A 17,710-nucleotide genomic window follows, 5' to 3' on the forward strand; every position below is an offset into this window, starting at 1 on the left:
TTTTGGTGGTGTTAGTGTTGCTCAGTCTTTACTTTTCTATGTTGTGTTTTATATACTGTTGATTGTCGTTTGGTCGTTTCTCGTCTTTTCGCCATGGCATTGTGACTTGGTTTTCGACCTATGAGTTTGAATATCCCTTTGGTATCTTTCGCCTCTCTTTTCCTGTCCAATAATTATTAGGAAAATCGTTTAGGAGACTTTAGAACGCATTTAAATTGGAAAAGATTGATGTTCTAAACACCCATAATACCGAGGAAAATTATATAGTGTGTCAGTGTCTATGTTATTTTGTCGAAAGAAATAAAACCTAAAACTAAAACTTTGCTGAGTGTTGGCTTCCATTAATCATGGATTTACTTATTAATTGTATTAAGTATAAGTTATTGGGCATTTTATCGACAGATACAAATAGGGAAAATCAATAGGTTTCCCCATAGACTGATGATCTAATTAATACAATGTATATAAAAACATAATTATAAGTTAGTGATTAATCTCGTTTGGTTGACAATGTCAGTAATTGTAGACAATATGGACGTCATAACTGACCTCTATTACTGAAATCTAATTATTATACGTGCTTGTTTTAATCAAGATTCTGTAATTAATGTCAGTTTATGTTGTCCTACGTGCAGAATGTCTCAATTGCCATCTACTTGTAAGAAAGTTAGAATTTAAAAAAAAAGTTAAAAATCAATATTCACTTCAGGTTTTCCATTTGAAAAGCATTATGTGTAATAGTGCTTGAACCAACTTGTACACCTTAGTACTATTTTAGTGACAGTTTTACCATTTTATTTTCTTTAATTGAGCATGCATATAATTAATCAACCGGTACATTCCAAATTGATTAAAATAGATTGATTTATTGAAACGTTATCAGAAACTATCCCAATCTCTTGTAAGTGAAAACTATGTAAAATATCACCTAAAATGTATCTTTTTCTAATCCACGACAATCTTCATTATTTAGTGTCCATTAACAAAATTAAAAAGCTATAATAGCGTACTGAATACGCTATATTCATTATTTTCTTGGTATCATTTATCGATCTAAATCTTGTTTCATCTCCATTTGGGCATAGTTGACCTTATATGTTTTCATACTACGATTCTTTTTTTTTACCCCCTATTGCAACGTATAATTTGTAAATACTTTGCCTTCTAAAATGTTTAGTTGTGAGCTTTCCTGGTGAAGTATTATCTAGAAAACAGAATAGTCTCTTTTACCTTGTAAAACATTTTAACATGTCTGCATATGTCAATTTTTGTTTCTTCCCAGAAAGTTGTGTGTTTTGAAATCAGAATAAAGCTTGCAAAAAAGTGGCATTTAATTCACTTTGGTTGCAAGAGAATGCAACTGGGTTGACTTGTCTCATTGACTTATCCCCACAGCCCCTTTTTATTCGTATCAATGCATACGAAATTTGTGAAAGAAACAACTAAAATACCATTTCATAATAACTAGCTGTGTTTCCCAACAGGATACATAACCGTTGAAAACTATTTGTACTTGAAAAGAGAACAATTCACAGAAAAACATGTTTCCAGAACTGGCAATTACCCCAAATGGTGGAATCAGTTGCTCTGTGGAATTTTCCTCAAGTTGATAATAGTGTCGCATATTGACACGAGAACTGTCTTATCTATAATTCATTCAGCTGATTGAAAAAGACCTGACTATTGTGCTTACGGTACTGTCGAGTGAAATGAAGTTTTATAAATTATTTGCCATAACGGGTATTATTTGGTTACATGGGATTTGACTTATTATTTTTGTACCCTTGATAATCTGAAAAGGATATCCGGAGAACGAAAACATTCTTGGTAAATTATTGGTTCCTGTAGTCACGATTTCTAGAGAAAATTGTACGATTTATATTATATCAACTAAAATGAAACAAACAGCATCAATTACAATAGTTTGGTTTCTATATAAACAACTTAAATAATAATAATCTGTTTACCAGGAATAATAAGATTATTAAATTAGTTATAATATGAGTAAACAAGCTTTATAAGGACCCTGACAGATCCATACATAATTCATCACTAATACTGTAGACACCACTGACGTGAGTACTATGAATTATAATACTGCCTAAAAACTAATTTTTTAAGCTTTATTTTGTGAAACTATGGCTTCGTTAACGCATGAACACGAATATTTTACAGGACGACGGAAAAGTTACACACCTATATTTACAGAGTATGATTAGTATTGATATATTTGTCCATTAACTCAGTTTATACAAAAGAATTTCAATAAAAGAACCAATCAGCATCTATAATGGTACTAGGAAGAATTTTATGTTTACAAAGTAAATGATACCATTGTGATTGTTATACGTAATAACTTGTCCGAGCTCAAAAACTGCTATAAATTAGTTTTAATCATTTTCCTATCAGTTTATTTATTGATGAGTGAAGAAGATAGCTTATCGTAAGTTAAATTTCACATAATGATCCTATGATTCTTTTTTTTACATGCAAAAAGTTCATTCCTATACGAACATTTGATTTTACGGCTGGTTAAACGTATATCAAGAATAAAAAAAACAATGCATGGGATCGTTATAAAATATAAACTTTTCTCACGTCTTTTGTGAGTGGAAGCCATCTTATTAACCTTCGAGGACTGCCGATGGACATGCGAACCCGATATAAATATAAATATGGATAGACTGATATCAATTCAGATGTCAGCACACGCATAAATATAAAATAGATCTTTCTAGTTCATTTGATTTCATCATAGATAAACAAAAGTAGGTTGTGCTGTTACACCACTGTACCATTTGGGGAGAGTTGAGCGCACACAAACATATTTAACCCTGCCACTTTCTTTATTTGCCTATCACGAGTCAGGAAATTTCAATACAGTTTTGAATTGTTTCTCATTTTTCATATCGGGGTCTTTTATATCTGACTATACGGTATGAGAGTTTCTCATTATTGAAGGTCGTACGGTGACCTATAGTTGCTAATATCACGTCATTTGAGCTCTGATAAAAAGTTGTCTCAAAGCAATCCTACCACATCTAAGTTTAAAACTGCTATTTTTTTTCATATTAAACTATTCGACTCGTATTCTGCTTTTTACTTATCACGAAAAACACGACCGGTGCCAATACTGATGCTGGGCTGAAACTGCTCACCTTAACTGATCATTTCAAACAAAGGTATACCCTAAAACCAATCCTTTCAAAAGTCTCATGTCAGAAATGTTTTGTATGGTCGTCGAACAATCAACAATTAAAACTACTATTTAAGTCACAAGACTTGACAGTCATCCCAATAGATTTATTTTTGCTTGTTTAACATCCAGTAGGAAATATTCCATGCATACTCAGGACAAATTAACAATTAGTACAACAGGGTAGATTCTGCAAGGTACATGTAGGTAGTGAAGTTCTTGACTATACCACTGGAAAATAAGGGTATGTTAGACAAGGACAACAAAAATGTCTATGCAACAGGCCACCTATGGGCCTCTCAGAGATTTGTTTAAATTAAGGGTCCTTTAACGTTCTGTTTAATTCAGAGGTTTCTGAAATACTTCTTTTTTTATTTGAAAGAAAATTGTCTTATTCTCACCTCTTAATACACAACCTGGCACCTGGCAGCTAGTATTATTATACCTCACAGATTAATCGAATGTATCTATTGGCTAATACAAGATCACGTTGTGTTAATTAATTCGGATATTTACATCCAAGTTGACAGGGCTGGTGAATAACCACGACAAATTGTACCGTTCGGTGATTAACCATATTATTTTCCGCCGGTGAGGCCAATTTCAATGCCAATATTTGTTTGGTATTATAAAACAGTTAATGTCCTATGAGTTGGGAGGTATCCAAAATTGTCAATTGTTGACAAGTTTGGATATCCCCCTCCTCAGAGGGTCGTAAGTGTAAGTTAAAATATTTTGATTGTTGTGGCTATAATTGTGTTGGTGGACTATTATCACCAAAAGTGATTTAGTAGCATTCTACTGTAATACTTTTGCAATGATTGGTTCACTTGGCAATTACTTATTACAGGTCCTAATACAATGAACTTACAACTTCAGTATTAGATATCATTTTTATTACAAAGTGGAGAGTGGAGAGTACTCTCGAGTCTAGTTAAAACCTCCCACGTAGTTATATGCCAGAAATTTGTTTGGTGTCTGATGTTTGGTTGTCTTTAATTGAAACGTTTCCATATTTCAGGAGATTAAAAGCGTGTGCGAATTGTGAAAGGCGATGTGTCTAAATTCGATTGAATTTGTGCTGTTATTGTTGTTGTAACTATACTCATCCTTTTCTGTTATTCGTTTACTTTCAATTTTATACTTCATGCAGTGTTAATGCAGTTGACAAATGAGACAAATGTTCCTTTCCCTAATAGTGATGCCGGCTCTCTTATTATTAACATCCTTCTGATATATCTAGTATAAAATCCCCAGTCGGTTCGATATGCATGTTTTGCATTGGGGTCTCGTATTTCCATAAACGTAAAACTTGTATTGCTAAAAACTTTTACAACAGGAATATAATATAGATCGCATTTGGTAGCGTTCACTACATTTAATCCCAGATTTGGAGATTTATTTTTGGAAGAATGACTCCACCTACAGGTATTATAAAAAAGCGGTAATTAACACCAAGTTGTTAAAACTTACGTCATTTATAAAACAAAAAATTTAAAGAACTGTCTTTCATTCTTTCTTTTTTACTGAATAGTTTTATTGAGAAAGGTTATAATTATATACTGTTAAATTCAATCATTTTTTCTGTTTTTATATTAATGATATAAACATCAGTTCGCTAATTCGTAATTTGAACTAAACAGGAATGTTTCTTTCATGTTTATGCATTGAAATTCAGTACCAATACTCTGGCAATTGCACAAGATCGGTTCTTGCATTTCAAATGACTTTGCTATATGAAATCTACTTCGAAATTTTGAGTGTAGAACGGCCATCATGGGATTCGGTGTTGGTGACAGATATTCAATAGCCTCTGGTTAATTTAGGCACAACTTTTTAAGACTCGGGACGATATAAGCTTGGTATATTGTAAGGACATTTGTCTATTCTTGGACACCGTACGTCAATCTCCAAATTTTATTTGTTTTTATTTGCAGTTGGGTTGCTGTCTTGGCGGTTTTTTTTTTATATAATCTCTTTTTTTTCATCGATAAAAAGTTTTTTTTCATGTATTTTTGATTCAGTTCACAAAACACGAAATAACAACGTTCGATACCACTGATGAAAGTCCCTTCTTTGAAGACAACATAATATCATTAGATTTATGTTTCAAAAATGTTGTCCTTGAGATGAAGTTATTTTCATTAAATTTTTCAGACGTTAAATTACTGTTCATTATTCTGAACTCATTCGTTTCATGTAGTTCGGTTCTTATTCTTGATTAATAATATAGTTATCCTTTGTTGATGAAGCATTATTGTTTATTTTATTTATTTTTTTGGAATGATAGACTTTTGAATATCATTTTCCCTGACAAGATGTCTAAAAGAATCATTTGAAAAGTAAGAAATAATTTAATTATAAGACAGGTTAACCAAAGCATTATCGATTGAATGACAATAAGTTTAATGACCGATTTTATGAGCAAGAGCTGTAAATGATAGAGAGAAAAAGCAAGAATAATGCATAATGAAAGATCAGTGGTTACTTACAATGGATGTTGTATGTCTGGTCTGTTTGTTTTGGATATATACTGTAAAAAAAGGAATCCCACATTGTTTTTTCAAAATTGTTTTCTGTGTACTCTAAAAAGATTTTTTTCAGTAATCTTTTGAAATATTGAGCTTGACTTTCACACACGAATGTCACACACTCAGGATACTAAACAAAGATTTGAAAAAAAACCGGTCACATACGATAAATTTTGTCAAATTCCGGTTAAAAGTCAGTATCTCTCGAGACCACAATGTGAACATTGATATGCATCTCCTTGACACGAATAGAGTAACATTTGGTATTCTGACTTGTGGTATCCTTTGTCGTTTATAATGGAGTAACATTTGGTATTCTGACTTGTGGTATCCTTTGTCGTTTATAATGGAGTAACATTTGGTATTCTGACTTGTGGTATCCTTTGTCGTTTATAATGGAGTAACATTTGGTATTCTGACTTGTGGTATCCTTTGTCGTTTATAATGGAGTAACATTTGGTATTCTGACTTGTGGTATCCTTTGTCGTTTATAATGCAACGCTTAACCGAGTTGGTTCAGTGATTGAGGAGGGGGTTGGAATTGGTGGAAGTTTGCACCGAGATGTTCTCTGGGGGTTAAATCCGGCGACTTTGAGGGCCATGCCAATTCATTAATGTTTTTCTGAAACATCTCTCTCTGTCGATCAAATACATTAAGCATATGTGGCCGCAAATATTATCTCTATCGAGTTGCGTCGTTGTTTGTTTTGGACACGCACTAAGTTTGTTCTGCGGTTATAGAATATTTCTGGCCACGTCATGACGCTCGGGTTCGTCCATTACATCTTTAGAGAAGAAAATGTGACGCATATATAGCCGAACAAAATTCGGCGCCCGATTCACAAAGTCCAGACCCACTTTTTTTGCATGGTAACTGCAACCTTCATTTTCAAAGTCTAGAAAAATAAACTTGGCGAGTAGCCAACTTTTCATTTTTTGAAATAGATTTATTTTTTATGTACATTCGAACAAATAAACCGAATAGCACCTTTACTTGTTATTTTGATTAATACAATTTATTGTAAGTCTGTCTGCTTTATCTTTATATCGCTTTTAGGGACTGTGAAACATAACTTTGTGGGTTTATTCCAGGACACGACCCCTGTATAAGATAGAACACTGGTATAGAATTACGCAAACAAAATTGGTAAATCATAGTGGGTGCAGAAAATTGTTGATTATTCCCAAGTATTTTTAACATAAAATTAAAACCCCTTACAAATGTCGTCATTTCGATTGAATTAACTAAAGATTTAGTTAAAGGAGTTAACAGATAATAATCAATCAGTGTTGCTCTTCCGATTGATGTAATTAATACATCACGGAACTTGTCGTTAATAACAAGTACTCTTCAAACAACCTAACGAGTCATTCTTTGTCGGTGTGCTGGCTCTTCAATTTCTAGGTATTTGCTTCAGGCAAGTCTACTGTCATAAAATTACGCGTATCAATGCAATTGGATTACTTTTAAAGCATCTAAAAAATAACATAAGAATGCTCTGACACAATTATCAGTAGAACACTTGTTAATAAACGAAAGCTCACCAGTGTACAATTTTTGAGTGGGAGTATAGAAATGTTTATCATAATCGCACACTGCGTAATAGTTGTGAAGATTTCAATAGAATACTTAAATTGAAACACGTATATGGATTGTATTGACAGTTAAAAAAATGACGAGTTCTAAATTATCGTAAGAATAATGGATGGAAGGGTGTTTTTGCGTTTAATGTCCAGTGACAAATATTACATGCATATCAGTTATGATATGATTATGAACCCTATTTTGTACAAGTCCGACACGCTGAGTCGGATTTTTAACGTACTAGTTGCCATGGCTATGTAGGTTTGTTATCACAAGGTAAAAAAAAATCACTGTAAGACATTTCACCTTTAACAAAGGAATTATTCTGACTCCTAGGCGACCAGTCTTTGCTCTCAATCCTAAATGTCGTGAGCTTAGCGGAGAAGCAGCAAACATCAATTTAGCTACCACGAAACCAACCTGGCGGTTTGTTTGAATGATATTTTGTGTAAAGTCATCCCACATTTTGAAAATCTGTTCGAATACTTGTGTGTGTCTGTTCTAAAGCGTGAGGATCAGTTTAATCTTTCCTTTTTGGAAGTTATGCCATTACCTTTGTTCAAGTACACGCAAGTGAGGATGAAATGAAATGAAAGATATCATTTAAATGAAATACAAGGAAGTATAACTTTTCTACTTAGCATATTTAATATTTATACTTGAGTGAGTAAATTAAAAATCGATGTACTCATGTTGTGGTAATGACAAACAAGAGAACATAGATAGAAAACACTTATTGTTAAGTAAAGTAACGGATTTCTAGTACATTTAAGTCTCATTATTTAGTGGCTTGTTTTTATTACTTTTGATATGATATAACATTTTATAGAAAATTTGTTAGTTTGGGAAAACACACTCACATTGAGTCATAAAGGTATATACAGTACTTAGTAATGTTGAAATATATAGATTAGGTAACTTGTTTATGCTGCATTTGGTATATTATACGCTTCAAACAACTTCCTAATTCATTGAGACGTGTTTATTATCCCTCCCCTTTTTCCTATATTTATCACAGTACTGATTATATTTATACCATACGCTTGCTTGTTAAAAGTATTTTTGCATATCCATAACAAACTGATAGAGATACTAATTTTATAAGTAATGTGTTTCCAAGGAGATGTCTTGTAGCAATATTAATTATTTTCAACCATTGGTTTATATTTGACTGAATACAGTTCTGTATAAAAATAAGGAGGTGTGGTATTATTGCTAATGAGACAACTATCAAACCGTGTTTTCTTTTTTAATGGTCGACTTATCGCAATAACAAATATATCTTACACGTGGTTCAGTGTTGAGATGCTTGTGTATTTTATATCCATTAGGAAAGCCAGATTGACTATTATCACAGTACATACAAGTAAACTTTTCAATCTATTTACATATTGTCACAGTCACGATCATACGTTCTGTATACGAGTTTTTAATAGTTTGCGTCAAAGTTTAAATTTAGATTTACGAATGAACATACCAAAATAAGTGACGTCAGACTTAATAGTATTTTTTAGTCATTTAAACTTTTAACTTACAACACGAAAAAGTCAAAGGTTTAAAACGATGTCAGTCAATATTCACAAATACAAATCGCTTTTTGTCCTGTTTAACTAATTTTAGTTTAACGAACTGAACGTATGCACACCAGAAAAAATAGACCAGATGATAGTGTACTTGTAGAATATTGAAAGGTAAGACCGATATCTTAATGTTCATATTCTAAAAAACAGAAAACATAACTTGTTAAAGGAATTAAACACATTATTTTGGAGATGAATTCTATTTCTAACTTTGTAAAAAGTTATTGTATGAATCTTTAATGAAGACCTTTATGATATCTATATAACACCGTATCACACCCTATCAAATCAAAAACTCTTATGATATATGATTGCTTGGTTGGAATTAAGATTTTGTTTCTCAAGACTTATATCGTATCAAAGTATATCCTATAATTTTTGTGCTAAAATAGTGTGGAATTGGAGACCCGAGTTTACGCTCAAATATTATATGATTATTTATCTGGTATTACAACTTGAGCAAAGCCCTGGGACAGAAATGTACATGTTGGATAAATATGGAAGCCCTTGTGTTATATGAGTTTCTGGAATACAACATACAGTTACTGAATACGATGTGATAGTTGTAGAAAAAATATCATAAATATTTTTCTCTTGGGGAACTGGGGACAAGTGCATTAATACTAAAAGATGTGTCACTGTAGTAAAATAGTTTGAAATCAGAAACCAAATTGCACGATTACCTAGTTTAGAGTCTTCTGTATATATTGCGTAGTAAGAATGCTTTCTATGCATCATAAATAGTTTTTTAGAAATTAATACCATATCGATACTCATATTAAATATCTCTCATCGTGATAAAATGTGTTTGTAATTTAGTTATTATTTACATCATGACTACAGGGGAAGGAAGCTATTGTATCTATTTTGCGTTCTGAAATATGATAAGAGAATTGTCAAAAACTTGTCAAATGCATGTTTTACGTAATAATTTTTGGGCAAGAAGTAACGGTTTTTGTTAGTGAACAATCATAGAACTGTATTCCACTTGTGTACAAGTACATCATGTATCAATGTATGCATCATTTATATACAGTCCGCCAAAAGTTAAGCACCACCTGAATATAACTGGCAATATTTTTTTAACTATTGCGAAATAAATATTTATGTTTGGTGTTATGAATTGCCTTTAACATACACAAAGAAAATTCATTACGACCAAAAAGATTGAACTCCGATAAACCCGCCAAGCAACTTTTTATTAAAGGTCATCTGCACTTTTACCAATACACTGTTTCGAAACCTTTAAATTATCTTCCTACTGTCCCGCGTACAGGTAAAAATTGACCTTCATCAAGTCATTGTGTAATATGGCTAGGCGTAAGTCATCTGTGGCTGAACGTTGGCAAGCGATTGGCAGGTCAAATGCCGGTAGGAGCACTAGCAGCATAGGTAACCATTTCAATGTTAATCACACCGTCATTGTCAGACTTTTACAACGTCATGTTGACACAGGAACTGTAAATGATAGCCCAAGGTCCGGAAGACCCCGTTTAACTACCCGTCGTGATGACAGACTGCTTATTCGTCGTGCTAAAGCCAACCCATTCACTCCTGCCCCGCAGCATACACACCACTGGCCTCCATGTGGTCGTGTTAGTGTTCGAACATTGGTCCGTCGACTTCATAGAGACAATCTAAGAGCATGTCGTGTTGTCAAGAGACCTACCCTATTCGCCAGGCACCGTTTAATCAGGTTCCAATGGGCTAATGACCATCGACGCCGGAACATGAAAAACTGGCAAAAAATGCATTGGTCAGATGAGAGTCGGTTTCTGTTACGATCAGTAGAAGCCAGAATACGAGTTTGGCTGGTAAATAAAACTTCCTATGACCAAAACAACATTTGCCCAACGACTGCATTCGGTGCTGGTGGTGTTACAGTATGGGGTTGCTTCTCATACCGTTGTAAGCTGGGTGTGCATATTCTGCAGGGTATCATGAACGGACATACATACAGGGATTTGGTGCTTAGAAACATTGTAGTCTCTCATTTTGATAATCACCCACTTGCGTCAAGACCCTTGTACATGGACGATTACGCTAGACCACACAGGGCATGGATTGTAACCAAGTACAAAGAGCAAGAAGCCATTGACACTATCTTTTGGCCTTCCGTGTCTCCAGACGAACCCTATCGAACATGTCTGGGATGCCATTGGCAGAAATCTCAATCGCAGAGATTCACCTTTGAAAAATCTTGGCGATTTAAGAGTGTCAGTTGTTGATGAATGGAATAAATGTCCTCAACTAAAGTTCAGAAGGCTTGTACAGAGTATGAGACGCCGTGTTATGGAACTGTACCGGAAGAGAGGTGGTTACACATCCTATTGACTCAAATGTTGACATAAAATTTGCCGAACATACCAAAGCTTATTTTTGAAGAATTTTAAGGATATTGGGTGATTAATTGTTGTAAAAAAATAAAATCACAGTGAAACTTAAATTCCATTTCTGATTTGTGTAATTTGCAATTTTTCTAAGAATGCAAAATTTAAATGCATAGAACCTGCATAAGTGACCAAACTTTAGTTTATGCTTTGTTTATGTTATATGCTAACAAAATTGCTATATGAATGTTATCTCTTTTTCGAGGAATAACTGATTTTTTAAAATGAAAAAAAATTCGATGCAATAAAAATAGGTGGTGCTTAACTTTTGGCGGACTGTATATATATAAACAAAATAGCCTTGACATCGAATTTGTGATAATTTACCACAACTTTATATAACTATAGATGCTTTAATCTATTTTATCAACCATTCAATGTTTTTATTCTTCTTATAGTCATTATACCAAGCGACACCAAGATTCAATCCTTTAAGCTCGATTTGCTCGTAAAAAATCGTTTATGATAAGTTTGCTCGCCTAAAATCGTTAATGATAGGTTTGAAATGATTAAATATTATACTCGACAATCATAGTGACATGACATTAAATTGTTTTTATATGATTTATATAGAAATAACATTAATAGTACCAATTTATCTGCACCAGATGCGCATTTCGACAATAAATGTCTCATCAGTGATGCTCGAGGCCAAAATATTTGAAAATCCAAAACTTATTTAAATTGGCCATTAAGCACTCATATTCTGGTTTGTTATTGTACCGAAAGCAGAGTACAAAAAGTCAAATATAGTCGCCGCGATATATAGGCCTTTTTGTGGTGATGCGGCGACAAGCAAACACAAATCAATCAATCATTATCATTTTGATAAACGGGGCATATAAATATGTTCGACCATGAAAAAAAAACTCTTTATATGTTTCAGTCAAAATAATAAGGATATTAAATCATGAATTGAAAAATCTCAAAAATTTCGAATATTGACTGTTATAAATAATAAAGACTTATTACAATATAACAATATACCCGCTTTCAACTTCTTTTGAGAACTATGTGATCAGATGATGAGTGTATTACAGTATGTTACATATACGGTTATTTTTGTAATACGGCATGTTTTTCGCACAATTTAAAACGTAAAAAAGTTTAAATGAATGAAAAGGTTTGTCCTAGATCTTTAATTTGTTGGTAAACATAACAGAAGTGCCGTGACGGCAGAAAAATAATTTATTTACAGGTCATTAAATAGTAATACCTGATATTTACTAATAGGTCTATTTACGAATCATTAGAGATGACAAGTGTAAAGGTCTCAACAATAACTCTATCACTCGACAACGTGTTATCTGAAAGCAGTTCGCTTAAAAAACATGTACAAAAAGTATAAACGTAAAATATCGTAGCACTATGAGCGCGGCGTGGATAGTTTTCTCACTAAAAAACCTCTCTTTCTTCCAAAACAAAAATTACTTTATGTCATAACTCATTGGCCATTTGAATTTGCTTCAGCAAATCATTTGAGTTTTCGGAACATTTCCTTTGAGAAATGTAGTTATTAGGGTTGTTAAATGTATGTCCTATCTTTAAGTGCAAATACATACATGTATTTCAACTTGATAAAATCAGATCTTTCCCATTGCTCTGTTAGATTTGTTTTTCACTAGTTAATCTAAAACGCACAAAGAATTCATTTTCTTCAGATGGATTTTGTGCAATAATGTATGCATCTAGTGAACACGACCGGCTAAGGCAATGCTTTATTGAACGTGTATGTAATATTCTATATATTTAACATCATCATTTGAATAAAAGCAGGAGATGTTTCCTCTTAATGATTTCTGTATTGCCTGTAGAGAAAGGAAGTTGTTCTTTTAAAAGGTTTCGGTAGATTCTAGTACTTTTAAAATTCTCGTTGAAATTATTTCGAAACCTCCTAGGTAAATAATTCAAAACTACAGGACTTCAATTATATATATTCATAGAAGTTATAGTCCATAACGAGTTATAATTATTTTCGGATGATTCGATGTATCTTCATATCATGTGACATCTCATTTACAATAGTACTCACAAATAATATGGAAGATAATACATTAATAAGTGATAATGCTATAGTGGAGGAAAGGTTTTTAGATTGCAGAATAAATGGCCAGGTTAGTTGTTATAATTAACTTTTTATGCAAACAAGCTTCGTGCTTCATGTGTATTCTTTGGGGGTGTCTTATTATGTTAAGAAGATTTACACAAACCGATGTTATCGTATTTTTTCTAAGAAAATAACAACAGCAAAGAAACGCCTACCAAATAAACAACTTTTCCTGCACCCAAAACAGAATACTAAAACATTCGGGTTTGAAAACCTTGTTATGGACTGTTTAAGTCCGGTATCTAAGCATATACTTCAAACTTTTGTTCTGATATTTAAGCAAAACTTTTTAAAGAAACAAAAAAAAAAATTGACACGATTTAACTATTTCTTGCGATATGGATAAGCTAAGTCTTGTTCTTTAATTTTGTTTCTTATGTATAGAGAATACCAATTATTTATTTTGAAATGTATGCCTTCTTTTTGGGACAATCGCGTTCAAATTTTTTCTTCAATTTTAAGGTTTATAAAATCAATTTTAAGGTTTATAAAATTTCTACCTTTATAATTTTTAATTCAACTGTATATATATATGATTCGGGTAAAACTAATAATGTAGTAAAGTCCAGTTTGTCACTTGAAGGCACAGTTAAACTATCTTTAATCTAGTATAATATCAATTTGTTTTTATTTTTCACCTTTGACTGACCCAGTTTATAACAAATCCATTCAAGGGAAAATGATTTTTAAAACTATTACCATGCCGAACTTAGTTCATCTGTACGATTCTTCTTAGGCGCCTGGGAAAGGAAAACCCCTTTTCTTTTCCGATTTTTTTTTTGTGTTTTAGAGATTTTATTAAATTATCAATCTTTAATATTTCAACTTATTTTCCCTGATTTTATGTGTTCTTCCTGTTATCAATAAAATCTTACAATAACTGTAGTTTATACATGCTACCCTTATTTTGAAGTATTTTTACAAATGAAAGAGGCATAGAGTCCACAGAATACAAATGTAAAAGATGTATGTCCTCAGTCCCCCGAAGTTGTTTCACTATCAGAGTCAAAATTCGAAAGTCATTGAGCCAATTGGAATTCAAAAATAAAAAGAGCCTATGTTATAAATAAAGTAAAGAATTTTCAACAATTATACGGATTTTGTGTTATTAATATTTGCTGTTACAAAATTTTGGAAATTACTTTAAATTAAGGAATATATCTCCCCCACGCAAAGCTCTAATTTCTTGCCCGAATTTTGCTAGACTTTTTTCTCCTTTTTGGTTCATAAGCTCTTAATTTTTTTAATAAGCTTTGGATTTTCAAATATTTTGGCCTTGACCATCACTGAAGAGACATTTGTTTTCGAAATGCGCATCTGGCGCAGAAAAATTGGTACAGTTAATTTTATTAAACATATATCCATAAAATCTTTACACAGACATTGCGCGCGATATTGGCACACGTGAGCGTTATATATCGTTCTCAATAAAAAAAGAGAAGGATTTTGACGTTGTAGCGCTACATGCTTCGCTGTTGAAGAAAATGTTGTTGCAAATTTGCAAATTTTTATACTTTTTTACAACTTTGCATCGAATGACACCTTTACGAAAAATGAATTCATTTGCGTATTGTAAAGATAATGCACAGTTTGTATGTATTGTAGATGACACGATCCTACATTATTAGCAGGTGGCAGATCCTACTGTTACTTTTCCGCTATACATAACTAATTTAATCCAATTTTAGATAGCGTACCTAATTATTACTATAATAAAGGCGTTCAGTATGGTAAAGTCCCTGTAACTCTTAAGCAGGTGATAATTTATACTTGTTATAGAAACCCATTTTATCCAACATAATCTAAATTGAGATATCACAGTTACTATTGCTGGAATAAAAATTGGCATCGACCTGGGAGTAGTATATTTATTCTAGCCAGACCATTAATGGTTGTATCGATTTATCCTTCCAGGTGTCGGATGTACGCCATGTCTAACTAAAGTTTATTTTCTCCCACTATAACTACATTAGACTATTTATATTTTTCTTGCAATATAATTCCAGAGGATGATTTTTAACTCCCACCGTATGACGTACGCGTCATCATAACTATATAAAAGACCTCCTGAAAAGAGCCATTAAAACATTCTTACAATGGTTCAGTTAACAGTAAGCTAATTCGTAATTAATAAGATCATTTTTTTTACAAAGATTGATTCTTTCACTTGCGAGATGCAATTTTTCCCTCGAGATGGTTAGATATTTGAAAAAATATAATTGTTGAGCATTGACTTTAAATATTTTCTGTTGGACGCATTTTTCATTTATTTTCAATGGAAAAACGAGTGAACGGAAGGGAAAAATAAACAACCGGTTGGAATCGAATAAATCGACGAAACATTAGAAAACTATATTTTAAAGAAGATGTTGCATTAAGATATCATTAACAATCTTTGTAAATTTTCCTGTATTCTAAACAACAAAGTCGTTTAGAAACGTAGATTAAACTATATGCACAGAACTATGACTAAACTCGCTTAAAGCTAACATTAACAGTACAATATATTTAGGTTGTGTAACTTTGAAGCATTTTTTTATGTTCCTGAAAACTATTTGATCTATCCGTTATATTTTCTTTACCGGACGAATTTAGATAATTGATTTATCATATACGGCTTTATCAGGAGTGATTCCTTCTTAAAACAGCATCGAAATACTTAAATAAACTTGCTGACGTCACAGCATGAATGTGTTACAGAAAATTTGTTAATTGTCTAGCAACAATTGACATGTATATCATGATTGTCGTATTGATGAAAATATAAAGAGATGGGTATGCTGTTTTTCCTTCTGCAGCTAATGAGTAGAGTCGGAGGTCTTATTACTTTGCCACTGTTGATATGATTTTATTTGAGTAAAATAGACCCTGAAGCAGTTGATAAATACTCAAGTGTAAGTGACATCTGACAAAACGATTCATACATCACCATTTTGTTTCTTTTTGGACTTTTTGTCATTCACAAATCTTGTCTTTTCTTTACAGGTACCAAAAGACAGATCAGTTCGTTTGCGAGTTATGCCAGAGCAGAGCAATGATTATAGAGTGGTAGTATTTGGGGCAGGAGGCGTCGGTAAATCTTCGCTTGTTTTAAGATTTGTCAGAGGAACATTTAGAGAGAGTTATATACCAACTATTGAAGATACATATAGACAAGTTATAAGCTGTAACAAACAAGTGTGTACACTTCAAATAACAGATACAACCGGAAGTCATCAGTTTCCTGCAATGCAGCGTCTCTCTATATCTAAAGGACATGCTTTTATTTTAGTGTATTCAATAACTAGTCGACAGTCTCTTGAGGAACTGAAACCTATTTATGATGAAATAATAGAAATCAAACACGATTTAGAACATATTCCCGTAATGTTAGTAGGAAATAAATGCGACGAAATTAACCGAGAAGTGCCGACTTCCGAATGTGCAGAACTAGCTAAAAGATGGAACTGTGCGTTTTTAGAAACATCTGCAAAAACTAATCACAATGTTAAAGAATTGTTTCAGGAATTATTACAGTTAGAAAAAAGACGAACAATGAGTCTTCAGTTAGAGACAAAAAAGACAAAATCACAGAAAAGGAAGGAGAAGTTGAAGGGAAAATGTAATCTAATGTAGCAGATTTTGTATGATGGATGTATGAGTCAGTGATACGGCGCATGAATACAGTGTGGATCATACATTCCAACACTTAGATGTGTATCATACACCGCCAAAAATCACGTGTTAGAAGACGTCATTACGTTAGCCATTAATATTTTGGATTTATTTAGCAGGTTATGTTAACATTATGCATAATCAAATAATTTGGTGTAAAAGAGACAGTGACTTTGTCATAATGTTAGTTATTTATTTTTTTCCCTTGAAGAGGTTATGTTAACGTTGTTATTATGCAGGACAAGTTTTTTGTTGAGTTCACAAATATTCAATTATTACACGACAATTTGTTTTTTTCTATATTAAAATATGGTAGAATATGGTTATCATCGATGGGAATTTTGTTTAAAGCATAAAACAAGTTATCACTTTCATTCGAGGAAATGAAAGTGCTTTCGAGGGTAACACTGAAACAACGTCCAAAACAAATAGATTACCAAATTATCGACTTCATACAGACATTCAAGAAAAATAAACAAAACAAATGGCAGTTATAATAGTTTAGGAGCCCTCGGTCAGCTTTGTGTCAGTTCACCATTCACAAGATACATATAATCTATACCGAGGGGGGAAATCGATTCGAGAAAGAGAATTTCATTTCAGGACAAGTTGCAAGCCAAGTTTAGGAAATGGGCAAAATAGAATAAGCAACGTGTGCCCAATACTA

General features: G+C 32.6%; 1 protein-coding gene across 4 annotated transcripts in view; it reads left to right on the plus strand.

Moving 5' to 3' along the window:
- The window catches only part of LOC127730991 (GTP-binding protein Di-Ras2-like), a 46,832-nt gene extending 29,458 nt beyond the window's left edge, over positions 1-17,374 (plus strand). For 2 of the 4 annotated variants that reach the window (XM_052239707.1, XM_052239716.1), the window contains exon 2: positions 16,375-17,374. In XM_052239707.1, coding sequence (XP_052095667.1) covers positions 16,375-17,004 — 630 coding nt within the window. In that variant the 3' untranslated portion in view covers positions 17,005-17,374. Of the gene's footprint in view, positions 1-8,738; positions 9,004-13,306; positions 13,397-16,374 lie in introns of those variants that run through there. The other 2 variants (XM_052239725.1, XM_052239699.1) reach the window with 2 other exon arrangements.
- Positions 17,375-17,710: the final 336 nt, after the last annotated feature.

The sequence above is a fragment of the Mytilus californianus genome, unplaced genomic scaffold (assembly GCF_021869535.1).
Source record: "Mytilus californianus isolate M0D057914Y unplaced genomic scaffold, xbMytCali1.0.p SCAF_1, whole genome shotgun sequence".
NCBI classification, from domain to species: Eukaryota; Metazoa; Mollusca; class Bivalvia; order Mytilida; family Mytilidae; genus Mytilus; species Mytilus californianus.